Source organism: Chiloscyllium punctatum, chromosome 9 (assembly GCF_047496795.1).
Source record: "Chiloscyllium punctatum isolate Juve2018m chromosome 9, sChiPun1.3, whole genome shotgun sequence".
Classification (NCBI taxonomy): domain Eukaryota; kingdom Metazoa; phylum Chordata; class Chondrichthyes; order Orectolobiformes; family Hemiscylliidae; genus Chiloscyllium; species Chiloscyllium punctatum.
In genome coordinates, this window is record NC_092747.1 from 25,615,678 (window position 1) to 25,633,676 (window position 17,999).

At 40.0% G+C, this 17,999-nt stretch overlaps 1 protein-coding gene across 4 annotated transcripts in view; it reads right to left on the reverse strand.

Annotated features, from left to right (window-relative positions):
* Positions 1–17,999, reverse strand: part of plekhb1 (pleckstrin homology domain containing B1) — a 217,575-nt gene that overhangs the window by 65,872 nt on the left and 133,704 nt on the right. For all 4 annotated transcript variants that reach the window (XM_072577080.1, XM_072577081.1, XM_072577082.1 and 1 more), the window contains one exon: positions 8,227–8,266. In XM_072577080.1, the coding sequence (XP_072433181.1) occupies positions 8,227–8,266 (40 nt within the window). The remainder of the gene's footprint in view (positions 1–8,226; positions 8,267–17,999) is intronic.

The window sequence follows — 17,999 nt, forward strand, 5'->3', positions numbered from 1 at the left end:
GACATATCGGTGTAATGCTCCTTGTAACTCACTGTAAACGATGCCCCTAAAAATCCACCAGATTTTTAAAAGCATTCTAATGGGATTACTGACAATGTCAATGATTCTGTAATTTTAACCCACCGATACAACTACCAAATGAAGTTCACATGGTTCCTTACAAAAACAAAACAAAACAAAAAGATCATAGCTTAATTCTGAGTGATTTGGAGGTGCCAGTGTTGTACTGGGGTGGATAACGTTAAAAATCACGCAAGGCGGATTTCAGGTCAGGCAACAATGCAAAGTGGCCAAGCAGAGGCTGATAGCCAAGCTTGGTACCCATGGGGATGGTCTCAACCAGGACCTTGGGTTCGTGTTACACTATAGGTGATCCCACTGCACTACACACACATACACACACACATACACACACACACACACACACAAGCTCACACATGCAAACCCCACACTCACATCCAGACGTACACACTCTCTCACAGACTTATACCCCATTACACTCACACACATATATGTGCACACTCACTCGGTCTCCCCTGCATGCACACTCATAATATACGTTTGTGGGGTGAACTTGCACTTGCAGAATTACATTTTATTTTGCTCAAAGACTGCATAAATCCACGTAAGGTTCTGTAATTCCCACGTTAGAAATAGAATCAGTCTGACCTAACATTGGGACACAGGCAGACTTTAACCTCACACTTATGTAACTTTAAAGAAGTTTTGGGATTTACATAAGAAAGAACCAAAACTAACATGATCATTCTAAAAGCTGAAAGACTTAAGCTAAATTTGTTTCATAATGCATTCCATGACACTGCAATCCTGTTGTTACAAATTCTGTGTCTTGTGAATTTGCTCCACAACCACCTGATGAAGAAGCAGCGCTTCGAAAGATAGTGCCTCCAAATAAACCTGTTGGATTATAACCTGATGTTGTGTGATTTTTAACTTAATTCTGAGTGGTCAAATGGAAAACCAAAATAGACCTATGAATGTTTATTTCCCTAGAGCTAATGACAGAAAGTGGGACATACACTGATTTGCTTAATAGCAGCGATATCTTGCATCCAGAATTGCTTATGCTGTATTGCAGGACATGAGGATTGCAGTCAGCAAGTTAAGAAAGGCTGAAAAGCTAACTGCTGCCATTCCAAACAGTTCTTTGGTCTTTGAGAATAGCAGCTAGAAAGCTCCAAGACTTGTAGTCAGTCATATAGTTATATCTACTCTCTCAAGATCACAGTTAGGTTTCTGCTTTCACTATCATTTGGCACTGGATGATCTTACCAGGAATGAGCCATGTTAGTGGCTTGGTCCACCAAATGGATACACACTGAGGCCTGGAAAGAGTTATCATAACTTAGCTATGCTTTGTCCAATGCTTGGCATAGGGTAAAGAGCATGGAAATTCCAAATACTTTTAAAGAGGTGGGCACCATAACATGGTGTTAATTTTCTCAACAATCAAAACTTTTTCTGCTACGTCCAGTCTTGTCAGTTAACACTGTTCATTAATTAATTTACTAGCAATATGTGGGGCAGCATGGTGGCTCAGTGGTTAGCACTACTGCCTCACAGTGCCAGGGACCTGGGTTCAGTTGCACTCTCAGATGATTGTCTGTGTGGAGTCTGCCCAATTTCCCTGTGTGCTTGGTACTGTCTTAGAGTCATTGAGTCATAGAGATGTACAGCATGGAAACACACCCTTTGGTCCAATTCATCTATGCCAATCAAATATCCTAAATTAATCTAGTCCCATTTGCCAGCACTTGGCCTGTATCCTTCTAAACCTTTCCTATTCCTATAACCATCCAGATGTCTTTTAAATGTTGCAATTGTACCAGTTGTCACCACTTTGTCTGGCAGCTCATTCCATACATGCACCACCTTCTGCATGAAAAAGTTTCCTCTGGCTGCTCTGGTTTCCTCACACAGTTCAATGATGTGCAGGTTAGGTGGATTGGCAATCTAAATTGCCCATGGTGTCCAGGGATGCACAGTCCAGGTGGATTCGCCATGGGATTTACAGGTATAGGGTAGGGGTTTGGGTCTGGATAGGATGATCTTTGGAGGATCAGTGCGGTCTTGATGGGCTGAATGGCCTGCATCCACGCTGTTATGATTCTATTGCACAATTAGGATTTTAATATGTGCAAAGAAAATTGAGAAAGAAAGGTGACTTGACAGCATCTGAAATTAAAGGCAATGGTGTCTGATAGCATTACAATGCAATTAACCAAACAGTAAACACAATTTTTTTTCCTATAGCAAGTGTCCAAACAGGTTTGTATGTCCTTGATACAGTCGAGTGGAAAGAATGCACTAGTGACATTTTATACTCTATAGTCAAGTCTTCACAATTCTAAAAATTCATGAATGAATCATGGCTTTTCAAATTTCCCAGTTTGCAATCCTCTGAAGTAAAAGTCTTAAGCAGCTCAATTCTTCCTTTTGTTACTTGAATGGATAACATTTAAAACAATTCTTTTGTGAACTGTGTGTCCCTGTCAAGTTGAGCATTTATTGCACGTCCCTAATTAGTCTTGAACTGAGAGGCTCATCAAGCCTTTTCAGACAGCGGACAGAGCCAGCGGACAGAGCTGTGAGTCTGAAGTCACATGTAGGCCATGCAGGTGAAAACAGCAGATTTCTTTCCATAAATGGCAATAGTGACCCAAATGAAGTTTTACAACATTTGATGATAATTTCATGGCCACAATCACTGAGACAAGCTTTCAATTCCAGATTTATTAATTGAAGTTACGTTTCACCAACTACTATGGTGATTTGAAACTCGCATTTGTCTGGTCTATGGATTATTAGTCTAGAGACATTACCACACCATCACGATCTCCTTTGAATTTATTTTGAATTAAACAGGACCTTCAGACAGCAGCCTTTAGAGTTTGGAACATAATGGCGCAACACACCTCATTCCCAGGTGGAAAATTATGGTGATGATTTTCTAAATCCCAGACAGTCATTATTTCAATGTAGATGGGAACTGAGCATAGTGCCCTGCAGATTACCCAGGGGAGCAGACTCCGAAGGCAGTACTCTGGAAATCCACTGGGGAGTTCCTTATGCTTGGTACCATCTTAGAGTCATCAAGACATAGAGATGTACAGCACAGAAACAGACTCTTTGGTCTAACTCGTCCATGCCAATCAGATATCCTAAATTAATCTAGTCCCATTTGCCAGCACTTGGCCCATATCCCTCTAAATGCTTCCTATTCATATACCCACCCAATGCCTTATAAATGTTGTGATTGTATCTGCCTCCACCACTTCCTGTGGCAGCTAATTCCATACACGCACCACATTCTGCATCAAAAAGTTTCCCCTTAGGTCCCTTTTAAATCTTTCCCCTCTCACCTTAAACCTATGCCCTCTAGTTCTGGATTTCCTCACCCCAGGGAAAAGACCTTATTTATTTACCCTATCCATGCCCCTCATGATTTTATAAACCTCCATAAGGTCACCCCTCAGCCTCTGACACTCCAGGGAAAACAGCCCAGCCTATTCAGCCTCTCCTTAGTAGCTCAAACTCTCCAACCCTGGCAACATCTGTTAAATCTTTTCTGAACCCTTTCAAGTTTCACATCCTTCCGATAGGAGGGAAACCAGAATTGCACATAATTTTCCAAAAGTGACCTAACCAATGTCCTGTACAGTCATAATATGATCTCCCAATTCCTATACTCAATGCTCTGACCAATAAAGGAAAGCATGCCAAACACCTTCTTACGAACTTGTCTACTTGTGACTCTGCATTCAAGGAACTGTGAACCTGCATTCCAAGGTCTCTTTGTTTAGCAACATTCCCCAGGACCTTACCATTAAGTGCATAAGTCGTGCCCTGATTTCCTTTCCACTGGGTGGCATGGTGGCTCAGTGGTTAGCACTGCTGCCTCACAGCACCAAGGACCCAGGTTTGATTCTAGCCTTGGGCGACTGTCTATATGGAGTTTGCACATTCTCCCTGTGTCTGTGTGGGTTTCCTCTGGCTGCTCTGGCTTCCTCCTACAGTCCAAAGATGTGCAGTTCAGGTGAATTGGCCGTTCTAAATTGACCGTCGTGTTAGGTGCATTAGTCAGAGGGAAATGAGTCTGGGTGGGTTACTCTCTGGAGGGTCGGTATGAAATTGTTGGGCTGAAGGGCCTGTTTCCACACTGTAGGGAATCTAATCTATTAAGAAAATCTAATCAAATATGCAGAACCTCACATTCATCTCCTTGGCCCATTGGCCCTCTTAAAGCATCCATCTAAACCATGGAGCTTGGAATGTTCTGATGAAGTTAACTAAATAGTTACTCAGGAGATGTTAGACTATTAAATGCATAGTACAATTCCTGATTGACTATTCAACTAATTCCATACTTAACTTACAAATACCAAATGAACATTCTCCAGACATTACCCAAACCCTAAACTGACACCCCCACTGAGACCCAACACCCCACCAATCTCTGGAGCTGCTGACCTCAATCACCATTCTAGACCTGACTCCACCCCCTCTGTGCTCCAGATCTAATTTCCTCCCCTTCTTGTACATGGACCTGACTCCCGCTTCCCTTGCTCTGGTACTGAACCCCACTTTACCAACCATTGGACCTGACCATCTCTCACTCTAGACCTGATCTCTCCACCTGTGCTCCCCCCTCCCCACCTTCTCCCAGTGTGGTTCACATCTCCACCCCGCCTAGACCCACACACCCTCTCTCCCTGGGACCTAGTCCCATCATTCACTCCAGACCCTATCTGACTCTGCTTGCCACCTTCTCCAATGCCAGACCCCAATCTCCTCTGCTCCTGACCCATCTGCATCATATCCTAAAGCATCCTAACACCTACTTGATGCATTTACCATTTGACAGCAGCTGTCACAGTTGCTGTCTGAGATTTTGGGCTATTATTTTCCTGAATACAGTAGCTGACTGCAGTGAAAATTTGCTGTGGTTTGCCTTTTTCCAACAGTTTGACACCATGAAAGAACTGTCAGAATGGAAAACATGGTTCCAAATTTCTGAAGGAGCCTTGATTGGAATCTCATGACAGAAAGGCAGAGTTCGCTCCTCTCCTTCTGCAAAAAAGGGACAGAGTGACAATTTGCATTAGATTGCTGCTACTCAGAAAATCTGGCCCTGTATGTTTTGAGATATTTTATAATGGAGAAGCAATGAGAAAAAGGGAAAATTCAGAGGCCAGGTGACTTCTCTGTTCTTGTGGAAGTCAGAGCAACCAGTTAATGTTTTGAAAAAAAAACTAAATAGCATATCCCTTATAGAAGATGTGACAAAGTGCCAAAAGGGAAATACAAGGAGAGGACGAAATTATATTAATGATCATTTCAGCATTAAAATTTTATCACCTAGGCTACTTGTTATAGTTGTTCCAAAACTGTTAAGCTTCATACAGTTTTTCATTAAAGATGATATATAAATCTTTGGTTTTCAGGTTTACATTAATTCAGATTAAATTCCTCAAGGTAATCAAACATAGAGCTACTGATTATATTATGTTGGCTTTCAATGCTTTCATATCAACGTGACTTTTATTTCAGGGGACTTCCTCGCCAAGGTATAGTTCTACAATTATTAATAATTCACCAGCTCTTCACCCAAAAAGCCAGCCTTTTATGAGCATTGACGAGGACCACCTATTAGGCTCCTTGACCTCATAAGCCAAAATAAAAGTTGCCTTAGTCCGTACAAGTATACATCAAAGTTGGTTCCCGATGGTGATTACGAGCAAATGTCTTGTTTGTTTGCCTTCTTTAGCAGAGGGGCTGTGCAGCTAATTATTCTTCCCTGCTGTTGCTCTAGCTGTGAACAATAATCTCACTCAGCAAAGAACACGCTGAACAAGACTTTCATAAGCTGCAAGACAAAGATAATTTTGATCTGGTATGATGTAAAATGACCAACACTAAAGTGGCAAATTTTCACATCCCAACTGATTTTATTTTCATGCACATCAATGGAAACAAATCCAGACATACGTAAGTGGGCAACCAGGAGTCAAAATTACCTTGAAACCTTTGGGTCAGACAATAGTTCAATGAGAATGGCAGGGATGATTTCTGATAGGAAACCAGGAAGGAAAAGTCCCCTGCAGGCTCTGCTAAATGGAAATGACAGGACCTATTTTAAATGATATCGATATAGGTTAATCAGATTGACACCTGACTGGGTCAGAAAGTAACCTGAGAGTGGATGGTATGTATGTCTGACATTGTAGGGAGGATTTGGGTGATGGTGTTGGGGGAGGGGGAGGAGGAGGTCAGAGGGGTTTTGTGTTGGCATGTTCTAGTAAAGCAAGGCCTCCTCCGACTTTCAAACTGCTTAGAAATGGCATTTAGATCAATAATCTATCACTTGGGGTTAGTGAAGGACAGGGAGCTATCAAATTTTCACCTTTAACACTGAGCTACTCAATGTGTCTCCCCCTACTCATGTGACTCTGTCTTAAATTACCTTTGAGCAAATGAGAAACAATCATGTGATCTCTAAGGTTAGACAGTTTGAGCCAGGGTTTTAGCAGGGTGAGGAAGATTCTGTGAACCCTTATAAATAGTGGGCAGGATCTGGATTCAGAAGTTATATCCTCATTTCTAATAAATGCAACTGTTGCCAGAAGCGGTAATCATCTTGGGGGGAAACCCACAATCAGCAGGGCCATTTGAATTTCCCATGAGTTCAAACATTTTGGCCGTTCCAAGTGTCTTAACCTACAATCTGGTAATTATAATTTAATGAAATTTCCAAAAACACACTTGAAGGGCAGATCACATCTGGATTACTATCATGTTCCACTGCTCTTATATCTTTAAAAAGAAAACAGAATCACAGAATTAGAATTTGGACTGCCTTGTTTTGCAGCCATAGATTAGAAAATAAAACCAGAACTCTTTGTTACATTTTCCCATGGGATATTATTATAGTATTGTGAATAGTCAGCTGAGTTTAAGAAGTCATGATTATCTCAGTAATGAGGTTATAAGTTCACAGTTTGATTAATAACTTAAAGAAACTATTTAAAAATTAGCTGATTTTGATATAGTGTCAGAGTAGAAGCCTGTTTGCTCTTAAAAGGGATTAACCATTTGAGGAGACTTAAAAACTTTGAATGAGTTTTATGAATTGAAGATTTTTCACTTGCTCCAGAGATGTCTCATAACATGTCTGAAAAATATCTATGTAGAATGATGGGTAGGATCTTGTTGTACAGTGATAGTGTTCAAGCCCATGTCTAAGTCCCAAATACTTCAGCGATGTCATAACATATCTGAACATTATCTATGTTTACTGCTAGGCACAACATAATATTTTATGATGAGATCTTGGGAAGTACAACCAATTAGTTGAGATGATTAAGAGCATAGCGCTTAATAATGCTGATTGCACAGGTTCAATCACAATACAGACTGAAGTGGTTCTTGGGGGCTGTCTCCTCAATTTGCTCAACTGTGATATTTTGGTACGAGCGATTGAGAAAGAGAGAGAGAGAGAGAGAGAGAACATACCACTTTTATTTTACATTTCCATCATTGTTTGTATAAGCTGCAAAACAGCAGACATGATCATTATTTGTCACATTTTGGAGAAACAAATTATAAAGCAGACTGTGAGACAGAAAGATGAGCAATCCAATCTATTCCACAATTCAGAAGGTGAAGTAAAACAAGGCACATATATTTCAAAATTGTAAGCTGACCTGAAACACACCTTATGAGTTAACAATAATGTACTTTTAATCTTAAAAATAATTAGCCTTCCAGCAGCCATCTGTAAGTTTAAAAAATTAGCTGCTGATGAGCAAAATTGAGTGTACAGGACACAGACGTCCTTTATTTCTAACTTTAGTTTAATCCACAAGAATGGAAATTAGCAGTAGAATTCGGATCTGGGGTTGTGCATCAAACACCACACAAAAAAAAACGACTAGCTGCAACCATGATCCCAATGTCATGGGACCTATCAAAAATGACTGCATGTGACTGGAATGTAGCTCTTAAAAACCATCCAGTTTCAACCAGAGTGAGCCATATTTTGCTGTTTGCCTCCCTGATCAGGTGATCTAAATTTGAATTCACTCACCACTCACATGTTCATTCACCTCTGTTTGACTAATGAATGACATAACTTTCAGTGCAATCTGGAAAAGAAAACTAACTTTGGAAATAGCAAATTAGTTTTTTACAAACAAATATTCTTACCAGGTTGCGTTTGGTTTCCAGGAATGCCAGTTTCCATGCCCTGCCAAACACGAGAACAAATTAATTTCTGAAAGTTGTTTAACTGATTTGGTTGTGAACCTTTTCCATACTTTAACAAAAAGATACGCACAATTTCTGAAGATGTTATATTGAAATTTTCAGTCTACTGGTTATAACCACAAAAGAGCACTTTTGTGTCAATTAAGTGATAGTGTCAATTAAAAATATCATACACACTTACACACAAAAATTTTGGTACTGTTTTTGAGGTATTGTGCCCACTTTTCAAAGGAATGACTTTTGATAATTGGAAGCACGGTGGGCGGGTGTCAGTTCAATAGACCCAAGGGCTGGCAACTAACAGTTCAAAAACAATATCTGCGTCAGACGGAATGATGCTGCTGTTTGTTTTTATTCATTGGATGTGAACATCACTGGCTGACCAACATTTATTGCCCATTTCTAATGTCTCTTAAGAAAGTGGTGGTGACCTGCCTTCTTGAATTGCTGCTGTCCATTTGTTTTAGAGAAGGTCCTACAGAACGTCCAGAATTTGACTCAGCATCAGTGAATGAATAGTGATACATTTCTAATAACATAGGTAGGAAGAGGGATGAGGTCCTGAAATCAGATTTCAGGAAGTTCAGAAAGAAATTAAAAAGCAGGACTTCAAGAGCAGTACTAAGAACATAAGAAATGGGAGCAAGAATAGCCAAATTGGCTCCTCAAATCTGCCTCATTAGTCATTACGTTCATCTTCATTCCTCTATCTAATAACTATCCATCTTCTGAACGGACATCCTGCTCCCTTCTGGTCCCACCATAAGCACATTCACTTTTGTAACAAGAATTTTGCCCAGGGTATTCTGAAATTCCTAACGTTCCAGCAATAATTGTTGCAATATTACACTTAATGCAAATTATATTGCACTGTTATAATATAATTTCTGAACAAATTGTTCTGGCTAAATATCAGCACTGCTTATTCTGTAAGTAGGATAAGTACAGGAAATTTAGGGGAGATTTGGCAGAATTTTTATTCACATATCATGGGTACAATGCACAAAGCCAACCTGAATGAAATGAAACCATGGTTGCCTTTTGAACCACTTTTCAATAACAACTTGCCCTGGTTGAATAGCTTCTATTTATTTTGTATCACCAGAGATTGCAGAGTGAATAACCTTGAAGATCAAGCTTGGACATGTTATTTTTCAGGCGACCATATAAAAGATAGTTAATGCATAATTAACCTCGATCACTGATGGAGTACACCATGTAACTGACTAGAACATGAAAGTCCCTTAATTGGATTTAATTCCCAGTTGGTTTTCCATCACCAGTACAAATTACCTATTGCTGTTATGGCACTACTGAAATTCAGGAATCAAAGTCAGAGGATCACAGAATTGAAATAGCACAAAAGGAGGCCTTTCACTCTGTTGTGTTTGCACCAGTTCTCTGAACGAGCTATTAACTTAGTATCACTCTCCTTCCTTCTTCATGTAAATCTACACATTCTTCCATTTCAGATAACAGTCTAATTTGCTTTTGAACAATTCTATTGAACCTGTTTCCACTTCAGTCTTAGGCAGTACATTCCAAACCATAACTAAAAGCTTCTGTTTCCTCCAAAAATCCATTCGATTCAGCAGCAGGTCACAGAAACTCATTATTCCTGTTCAGACTAATCGACAGTGGAAGTGAGAATTCTTTGATCACAATATTATGAACATCCCTTTCCATTCCCATTTCTTTTCCATAGGCCCTGCTTATTGTGAAAATTGGGAAGTCTGTAAAAGGAGCACCGTGGGACTTCATCCACTTTCTTTGTTTTCTCCTCTCTGCCATGGATGAATATTCCTTCAACACTAAGCCAATAAATACTGGACTGTACAGTTGTTTTAAATATTGGGAGACAAAGTATGAAAGTTACACAGCCACACAGGTTTCCAATCTATGGCTCAACCTCCTCTTCCAACTGTTAGAAATTTCTGTTGGACTCACAAAGTTTTAGGAGAAATAGATAATCAATAATAATTTTATTGAAATCCCACATATATCATACACTGAAACATTTGGTGGCTAATGGTAAGGAAGCTGGAACTGATGATGTCCCAGTATTGGGTTGGGCCATTTTTCAAGTGTCCTGGACAGCAATCTGAAGGAGCGTTAGGTACTTTTCATGTATGAGTGAAGTACATGTCTTTGATCCCAGACTCAATAGCAAAGAGTAGAAGCTGTGCCTACTTCACTTCCAATTCTTGGACACAACGTATTTTTTAAACAATTTTGAAAATTATCTGTGTAAGCAGGAGGGGCAGCAGAAGCAGGACACCCTCAGCTAAATAGTACCACTCAATGGTTCTCCCGCTTATTATTGGTCCACCCCTCATTCCTCCTGGGATGTACTTTTGGGCAAGGCCAGTAAGCCACATGGTGCTATATTGACTTCTTAAAATGGGACAGCTTCCTGTGGAGTTACTGGCAGCTTACCTGAATAATAATAAGGCCCACAACATATATTCAATCAGCTTTGGATGTATGCTTTGTGTTATTTCAACCCCAAACATAGTCCTACATCTGTAGAATCACAAAATGATTACAGCACAGAAGGAGGTTAATTGGCCCCTTCTGCCAGCTCTCTGCAAGAGTAACTCACCCAGTCCACCTTCCTCCTTTGTAGTTGTGCCATGTATCCTTTTCAGATAATTGTCCAATTCTCCTTTGAAGGCCTTGAATGTGTACACCTCCACTAGATTGTATCTATCTTTAGTCCTATCATTAGATTTCAGATCCCAATCACTTGTTGCATAATAAAATGTTTCTTCATGTCATCTTTTCCATGCAAATCAGCCTCAGCAACAATACTGGCCTCACTCCTGCTCTCACACAAACTCAAACACCAGTTCAACTCCACAATGCTTTACTTTGGAGCTCAGCGACACCTTAAATTTGCATCCTTCTGCCAAGTTAATGTGCACTCAAATACATACATCTCAAGCATCTACACCTTATGGAATGAAAGATAACTGTGCAATAGCTACACAAAATGGCTGACAGCACATGCAGAGTGGATGAAGTAAGTATTTTTATTCTTTGACAGGCCCTAGCACAAAGTTTTCTTCAGTGTTGTTCACATTAAAGTTTAAGGATCCCTGACACCTCAGGTTATCTGCAGTCAAGGCATTGGCTGCTCAAGAGAGCTGGGCAATACTTAACCATCACAATTTCTTTCACCCTTGGATGTTGAAAGAGGCCGCTCATCTCTCATTGGTGTGACTTAACAGGTCTGACCATGAAAATTAATCCAGAGCAGACATTTTAACAATGCAAGAGAATATATACTTACAAAGTGAAAGGCTATTTCCAATGATGTTTCACCCATGTCACGTACGTGCTTCCCACTATGGCTAAGTGCAGTCCTGAATTCCACACCTGGAGTGGAGGGAGCCAGCTATATTGATGTCAAAGACTTGGATAGCCTTCCCCTGGTGCCTTTGGACCTACAAGGCCTAGACCCACTGAGTCTCCTCCCCAGATACAGATTCACCCTCCTCATCTGGAACTGCTGAAGCTTTGGAACCATAGGCAGGTGGCAGTCAAAGTGGGATGGCACCTCTCGTGAGTCCTAAGAAGCAGCTTCTGAGGATTATGTGTGTCAGTCTTCCTCCTTCTGGATGCCAGTTGTCAACAGTCAGTGTCCCTGAAAGGATGGGTCACGGTCCCTCAACCTCCTTTCATCTTGCCACTGATCCTGAGCATCTGTGGCTGGAGCAATGAGTGCAGGCCTGTGCACATATCTGGCAGGCACTCAATATGCTGGGCTTCACTCCAGACATACTGAGCCAGTACCATTATTTATCAATTGATGGATTCCTCTATCCTTCCATCCAGTTTACTGAGTACGTCTGACAAACTTGCCTACTTTTTCTGTGCTTGACTGTGCATTTTGATAGAGTAATAAATGGCCAAGAACAAGGGATCATCTGCTTGGTGCTGAGAAGGTGTCTGACCTCTGGCAGTCCTCGGTGACACCAGCCATTTGTCTCAACCAGAGACATGTCAGTGATGTGCTCACCAGTGGCTGTTCCTGAGTCTAATCTAGCAAGACTACCACTGAAATGAAGACCTGAGTTAGTAGGAGGTGCAGGGGAAAGTCTGACAGGGCATCCTCTGCACTGCTTCCTCCTTAGATTTAGAGTTGGAGCTTAGGTGCTCCAACACTGGCCCCTTTGTGGCGATTCACTTGGTGCCTTGTCTTAGAATAATAAAAGCTAGTGTGGGTTAAAAATATTTTAGCACTGGAGAATTTGGGATAGTAGTGCAACATAGCACAATAATATTTACTGCGCTGGTCGGGCAATGAGGTCTCTGTGTCCACAGATGATCAATCATTCTCTTCTATGGCCAAATCTAGTTGTTCTCCTCCTTAGGAATGAGGAGTCTGATGTCTGTTACTCCCACTACAGGTCTTTGACATCTTTGTCTGGTTGTGGAATAGTGTTTCCTACAATGAGATAAAGGGAAGGATTGATTGAGTAGAATGGAAATGGATGGAAGAGCAGCTAGAGGAGGGGAGGTGGTGATATATTTTTAGTAAGTGTGTAGGAAGAACAGACGACAGGAAGGATTCATAGTTTGGAAGGATGAAGTAGTGTGAGAACTGTTGAATGGACAAGATGTATACAATAATAAGAGTTGTAGTCTATGAGACTAGTGTGAGACATGTACAGTATCAGATTTAAAGTCCATGATGGTCAATGAGAGGTAGCAGAGAGAAATTTGTGGCACTTACCTTGTGGTGTGCCTTGTCATTGTATTTCGTTATACATTGCTGGGTATCCTGCTTTACCTAAGATATACACTGACCTTGCAATCTGGATCCAGACATGTTTATTCTGGTGGTGTGGCCACCTGAAGCTGTTTTTGGAAAAAAGGACTGCCCTCTTCTCCATCACTCCATTCACTGTGACGTCCAGGTCCCTGCCCATGAAACAGAAAGCAAGCTTTCTTTTCTTCTAAGTCGTGTCCGTAGTATTACCCATTGAGCATCACGGTGTGAGGGGCAGTTCCTGTTAGTATCTGGCACGTGTAACTGGGCTTTGAATATGGCGCCAGTGTGATTTTTGGACTTTCCCAGTAGTGGCAAGCAGTTTCACTCCTCTTGCTGTGCAATTATATGAGAAGGATGTGCAGGATCCCAGTTGCATAATTAATAACATGAAGACAAAGATTGTCCAAGAAAAGTCACTCTAAGCCATGGCAGATCAGGATCTGTGAATCGCATTTGACAAAATACACTGTCTGATTCTGAGAAAATTCCAAATAATCTTTCAGGTAGATACAAAAGGAAAGGAAATGAACTGTATATCCCTTGGTGACTCTGCTCATACCTATAATTTCTAGCACAAAAACCCAACCCACAATAAAATTCTGAACAAATAACAAATAATTCTTCAAAAAGAATAGAAGGCAAAAAGCACCAAATCACTCTTCAAAATGGGGATTTCAGGTTTTATATTCTGACATGTGGAGCTGTCATGTTTGCTTAGTTTGGTTAAATATTATTCTTTGCTCCCACAGCAAAGGTTTGACATTTTACTGCATGAAACATTATGACCAAACCTCACTTAAATAGCAATCAGTTTGACCACAGCTCACAAGCATTTATGCATACTCCAGTAGTAATTAGAAAAAAGATTTGGTTGTATTTTACTAAGCTGAATTCCAAATTAATATATGCATTCAATATCAGTTTCAAAATAATTAATTTTAAGTGCTATTATGGCCAATATATATTGAGTGCAACACAGGAGAATGGGGTTCTCCTGTTAGAATGTGAAAAAAAAGGAATATGTCAATATAACATTTGAAAACTGCTATACTTGTATGAATAAAGTTAGTGTTGACTTTAAAACACACCAACACCAGTCTGGTGTCTCCATTTGATCAACAGAAGACAGCTAACTAACCAGATATCCAACTAAGTGAGATATAACAACAAAAACAGAATTTGCTGGAGAAACTCAGCAGGTCTGATAGCATCTGTGGAGAGAAATCAGAGTCAAAATTTTGAGTCCAGTGACCCTTCTTCAGACTTCGTTCAGTGGTTTCTTTTTCTCGTGAGCAATAACATTTTTTGCATTATTTCTATTACAGTTGCTGAAGCCATGACACAGCAATGTCCCACTTTCAGAACCAAACAACAAATGAAAACAAAGGAGAATACAACATAGCTTTTCAGGCCCACTCAACCTTTCAATAAAATCCTGGCTCATCATGGGTTTCCAATTCCACTTTCCCACCTGTTCCCTACTTCCCTTTATTCCCTGACATTTCAAAACTTCTTTCTCAGGTTTAAATTTATTTAATGAATTCACATCCACAACCCTATGGGGTTGTGAATACTTAAAAGAATTTCAAAGATTCACAATCCACTGAAGTGAAAAATTTTCTCCTTGTCTTAGCCCTAAATGCTCGGTCCCTTATCCTGAAATCTTTTCCTAGATATCCCAAGTGGGGAAACATCTCAGTATCTACCTTTCAAAACCTATGTTTCACTGAGTCCATCTCTCATTCTCCTAAATTCAGAGAATATAGACTTCCCAACTTTGCTCAGTCTCTCATTATAGAATAACTCTTGAATACAAGATGGTGGCGGAATAGCCGAGCTGTGAGGGCTGCTGAGCGAGCCTGGGGTTGTCCAATCCAGTCTGCTTTTTCCTTCCTGCTACTTTTGTTCTTTTACTTTCATTTTTCATTTTTCTTTTCTTTAAAGCCTGGTGTGGTGAGTTAATCAGCAGCATTGGCACATTAGCAGCCTCCCAGTGGTTTGAGGTGGTGGCAGCGTTAGACGCGGTAGCAACAGCAGCACGAACGCGTCTCCTCCTGGCGTTCGGGGCCAGCAATGGTGGCTGCAATAGCAAAGATCTTCAAGCAATTGGAGGTGGCAATGACAACAGGAACACTGCTCCTTCCCGGCGAATGATGCAAGGCTCACAGGCTGATTGAGAGTCCAGGCCATGGCTAGGGCCAGATGCTGGCATTGATGGTTCCAAACACCTTAATGGAGATATGACTTAGACTTTAAGTTCTGGATGTTTTTCTTACCTTTTGGTATTTTTTTTTCTGCTGTTGTTTTCTTTTTAAAATTCAGGTTGTGTAACCATGGTGGTACCAGAGAATGGTGACTTTGCACACTTTTTACAGTCCTCATATATTCTTACACTTAATACTAATTATAATTCTAATTTTCATTCTAATCCTCTCATTACAAGGACTAAACTAGTGAACTCTTGCTAAACTGACTTCAGTGCGAGTATATCCTTCATTTAATATGGCAACGAAAATTCCAAACAGGGACTCACTAACTCCCCATATAACTGTGGCTAGACCTCTTTATTCTTGTAACCAGACTATGTTACGTTATACTCCATCTGCTACCTTGTTGGCTACTCCCTTAATCTGCCTATAATTCTTTGCTGGCTCTTTGTGTCTTCTTCAATGTTTGCATTTCCACCTTGCTTTGTATTAAAAGAAAACTTAGGTACATTACTTTCTATCTCTTCATCTAGTATAGATTATAAATGGCTAAGGCTTCAGCACTGATCCTTTCAATGTTCAACCAGTCACAACCTGCCAACTTCAAGTGGCCCCACTTGTAAGAACATTAGAAATACATTGGAGTGGCATGGTGGCTCAGTGGTTAGCACTGCAGCCTCACAGCACCAGGGTCTCAGGTTCAATTCTAGCCCTGGGCAACTGTCTGTGTGGAGTTTGCACATTTTCCCTGTGTCTGTGTGGGTTTCCTCCCACAGTCCAAAGATGTGTAGGCCAGGTGAATTGGCCATATTAAATTGCCCATTGTGCTAGGTGCATTAGTCAGAGGGAAATGGGTCTGGGTGGGTTGCTATGTGGACTGGTTGGGCTGAAGGGCCTGTTTCCACACTGAAGGGAATCTAATCAAATCATACAGGATGAGGCCATTTAGCCCTTCAATGAGATCATGAGTTCAGCCATATCTGTTTCTAATTCAACATCATTTTGCTGCACAATTCTCCATATCCTTTGATGTTTTCAAATCTGCAGTAATTTGTTTTTAATCATATTCCCATCTTGTTTTTGACATATGCAAACTTGGAAATCTTACATTTAATTCTCAGATTCAAATCATTGATGTAGACTGTGAATAGCAAAGGCTTAAGCACTGGTCCTGCAGTCCCACTGGTCATAGCCTCCAAACCTGAAAATTACGTTTTTATGCCTACACCATTCTCTGTCCATCAACTAGTTCTAATCCATGCTAGTTTATTGTCCCTACTTCCTTTGCTTTAATTTTGTTTACTAACTTCCTGTGTGGGACCTTTTCAAAAGCTCTCTGAAATCTAGATATACCACATCCATCAATCCTCCTTTATCTATGCTGCTAGTTACATCCCCAAAAGATTTCAACATTCTGCTAAACATATTTTCCTTTCATAATAGATTCCAGTACTTTCCCAAATACTGACATCACACCAGTGTCATATGTGCTAATTGCCAACTTACTGGGACTGTTCCTCACTATCTTTTTAAGGACATCTAGGGATGGGCAACGAATGCTGGCCAAGCCAATTAAGCCTATATCCAATCACTGAATTTTTAAAAAAGAATATGCAGAATTTTGGAAAATCATAGCCAATGCATCCTTTATCTTGGCAGTTATCTATTTTAGAACCCTAGAATGTAGGGCATCATGTCCTGGGGATGTCAGACTTTAGTCTAGGCCTGCTAACTTACTTTTGTTACTCTCTGCCTTTTCATACCCTTCTAAAAACTCTTACAATTGTTTATAATATTTTGAGAAATTTACTTTCATACTCCAATCTTTCACCTTTCATCAATATCTTTGTGGCCATTTGTTGGTTTCTAAAATATTTCAAATTCTCAATTTTATTACTATTGTTTTCCAGATTATATCTTTTTACTTTAATGCTATCTCAGTAATCTATGGACATATCTTTCTTGCTTTAGTTTTTAATTTTAATTTTTCAGTGAGATATTTTTGCTGGATATTTGGAATTGTTTCTTTAAATGTTTACAACCATAGTTTTTGCCTATTTTAGCTAGCTCTTCCTTCAGACTTCTGCAATTGGTTCTGTTTAATTTTTAGATTATTGTTTGTGATTGGAATATGCTGATTTCAAACATAATGGAATTCAATCATATTATATTCACTATTTTTCAGTGGATTTCCGTGATGACTTGATAATTCTGTCTCATTTCACAAGAATAGATTTAATAACTTAACTTAGTTGGTTTACTAAATATTGTTCCAGTAAACTATTGCAAAAGCATTTTACAAACTCATTGTCCAGACCACTTTTACCAATTTCACTGTCTGTGAAAAAGATTGAAAGCTGCCACAACTAGTATATTGCCTTTGTTGCAAACTCCAGTACTTTCTTGTTTGATGCCATGTCCCATGGTATAACCACTGTTTGTTGTCCTATAAATTCATCCCACCAGCCCTTTCTGATCCTTGCTAATCCTAATCTACACACATGCTGATTTACAAACAGATTTTCTAAGTCAAGATATTTTGTCACTAAAGACCTTATATCATACTTTATTATCAGGGTTATCTCTCTTTCTTTTCCATTCTGGTATGCCTTTTCAAAATGTTGCATACTCCCTGAAATATTAATTTCCCAACTTTAGCCATCTTTTAACCATAGGCAGAGTCATTTGTTCTTGCTGGTGACAAGTCTGGTGTCAGGAAGATCATGTAA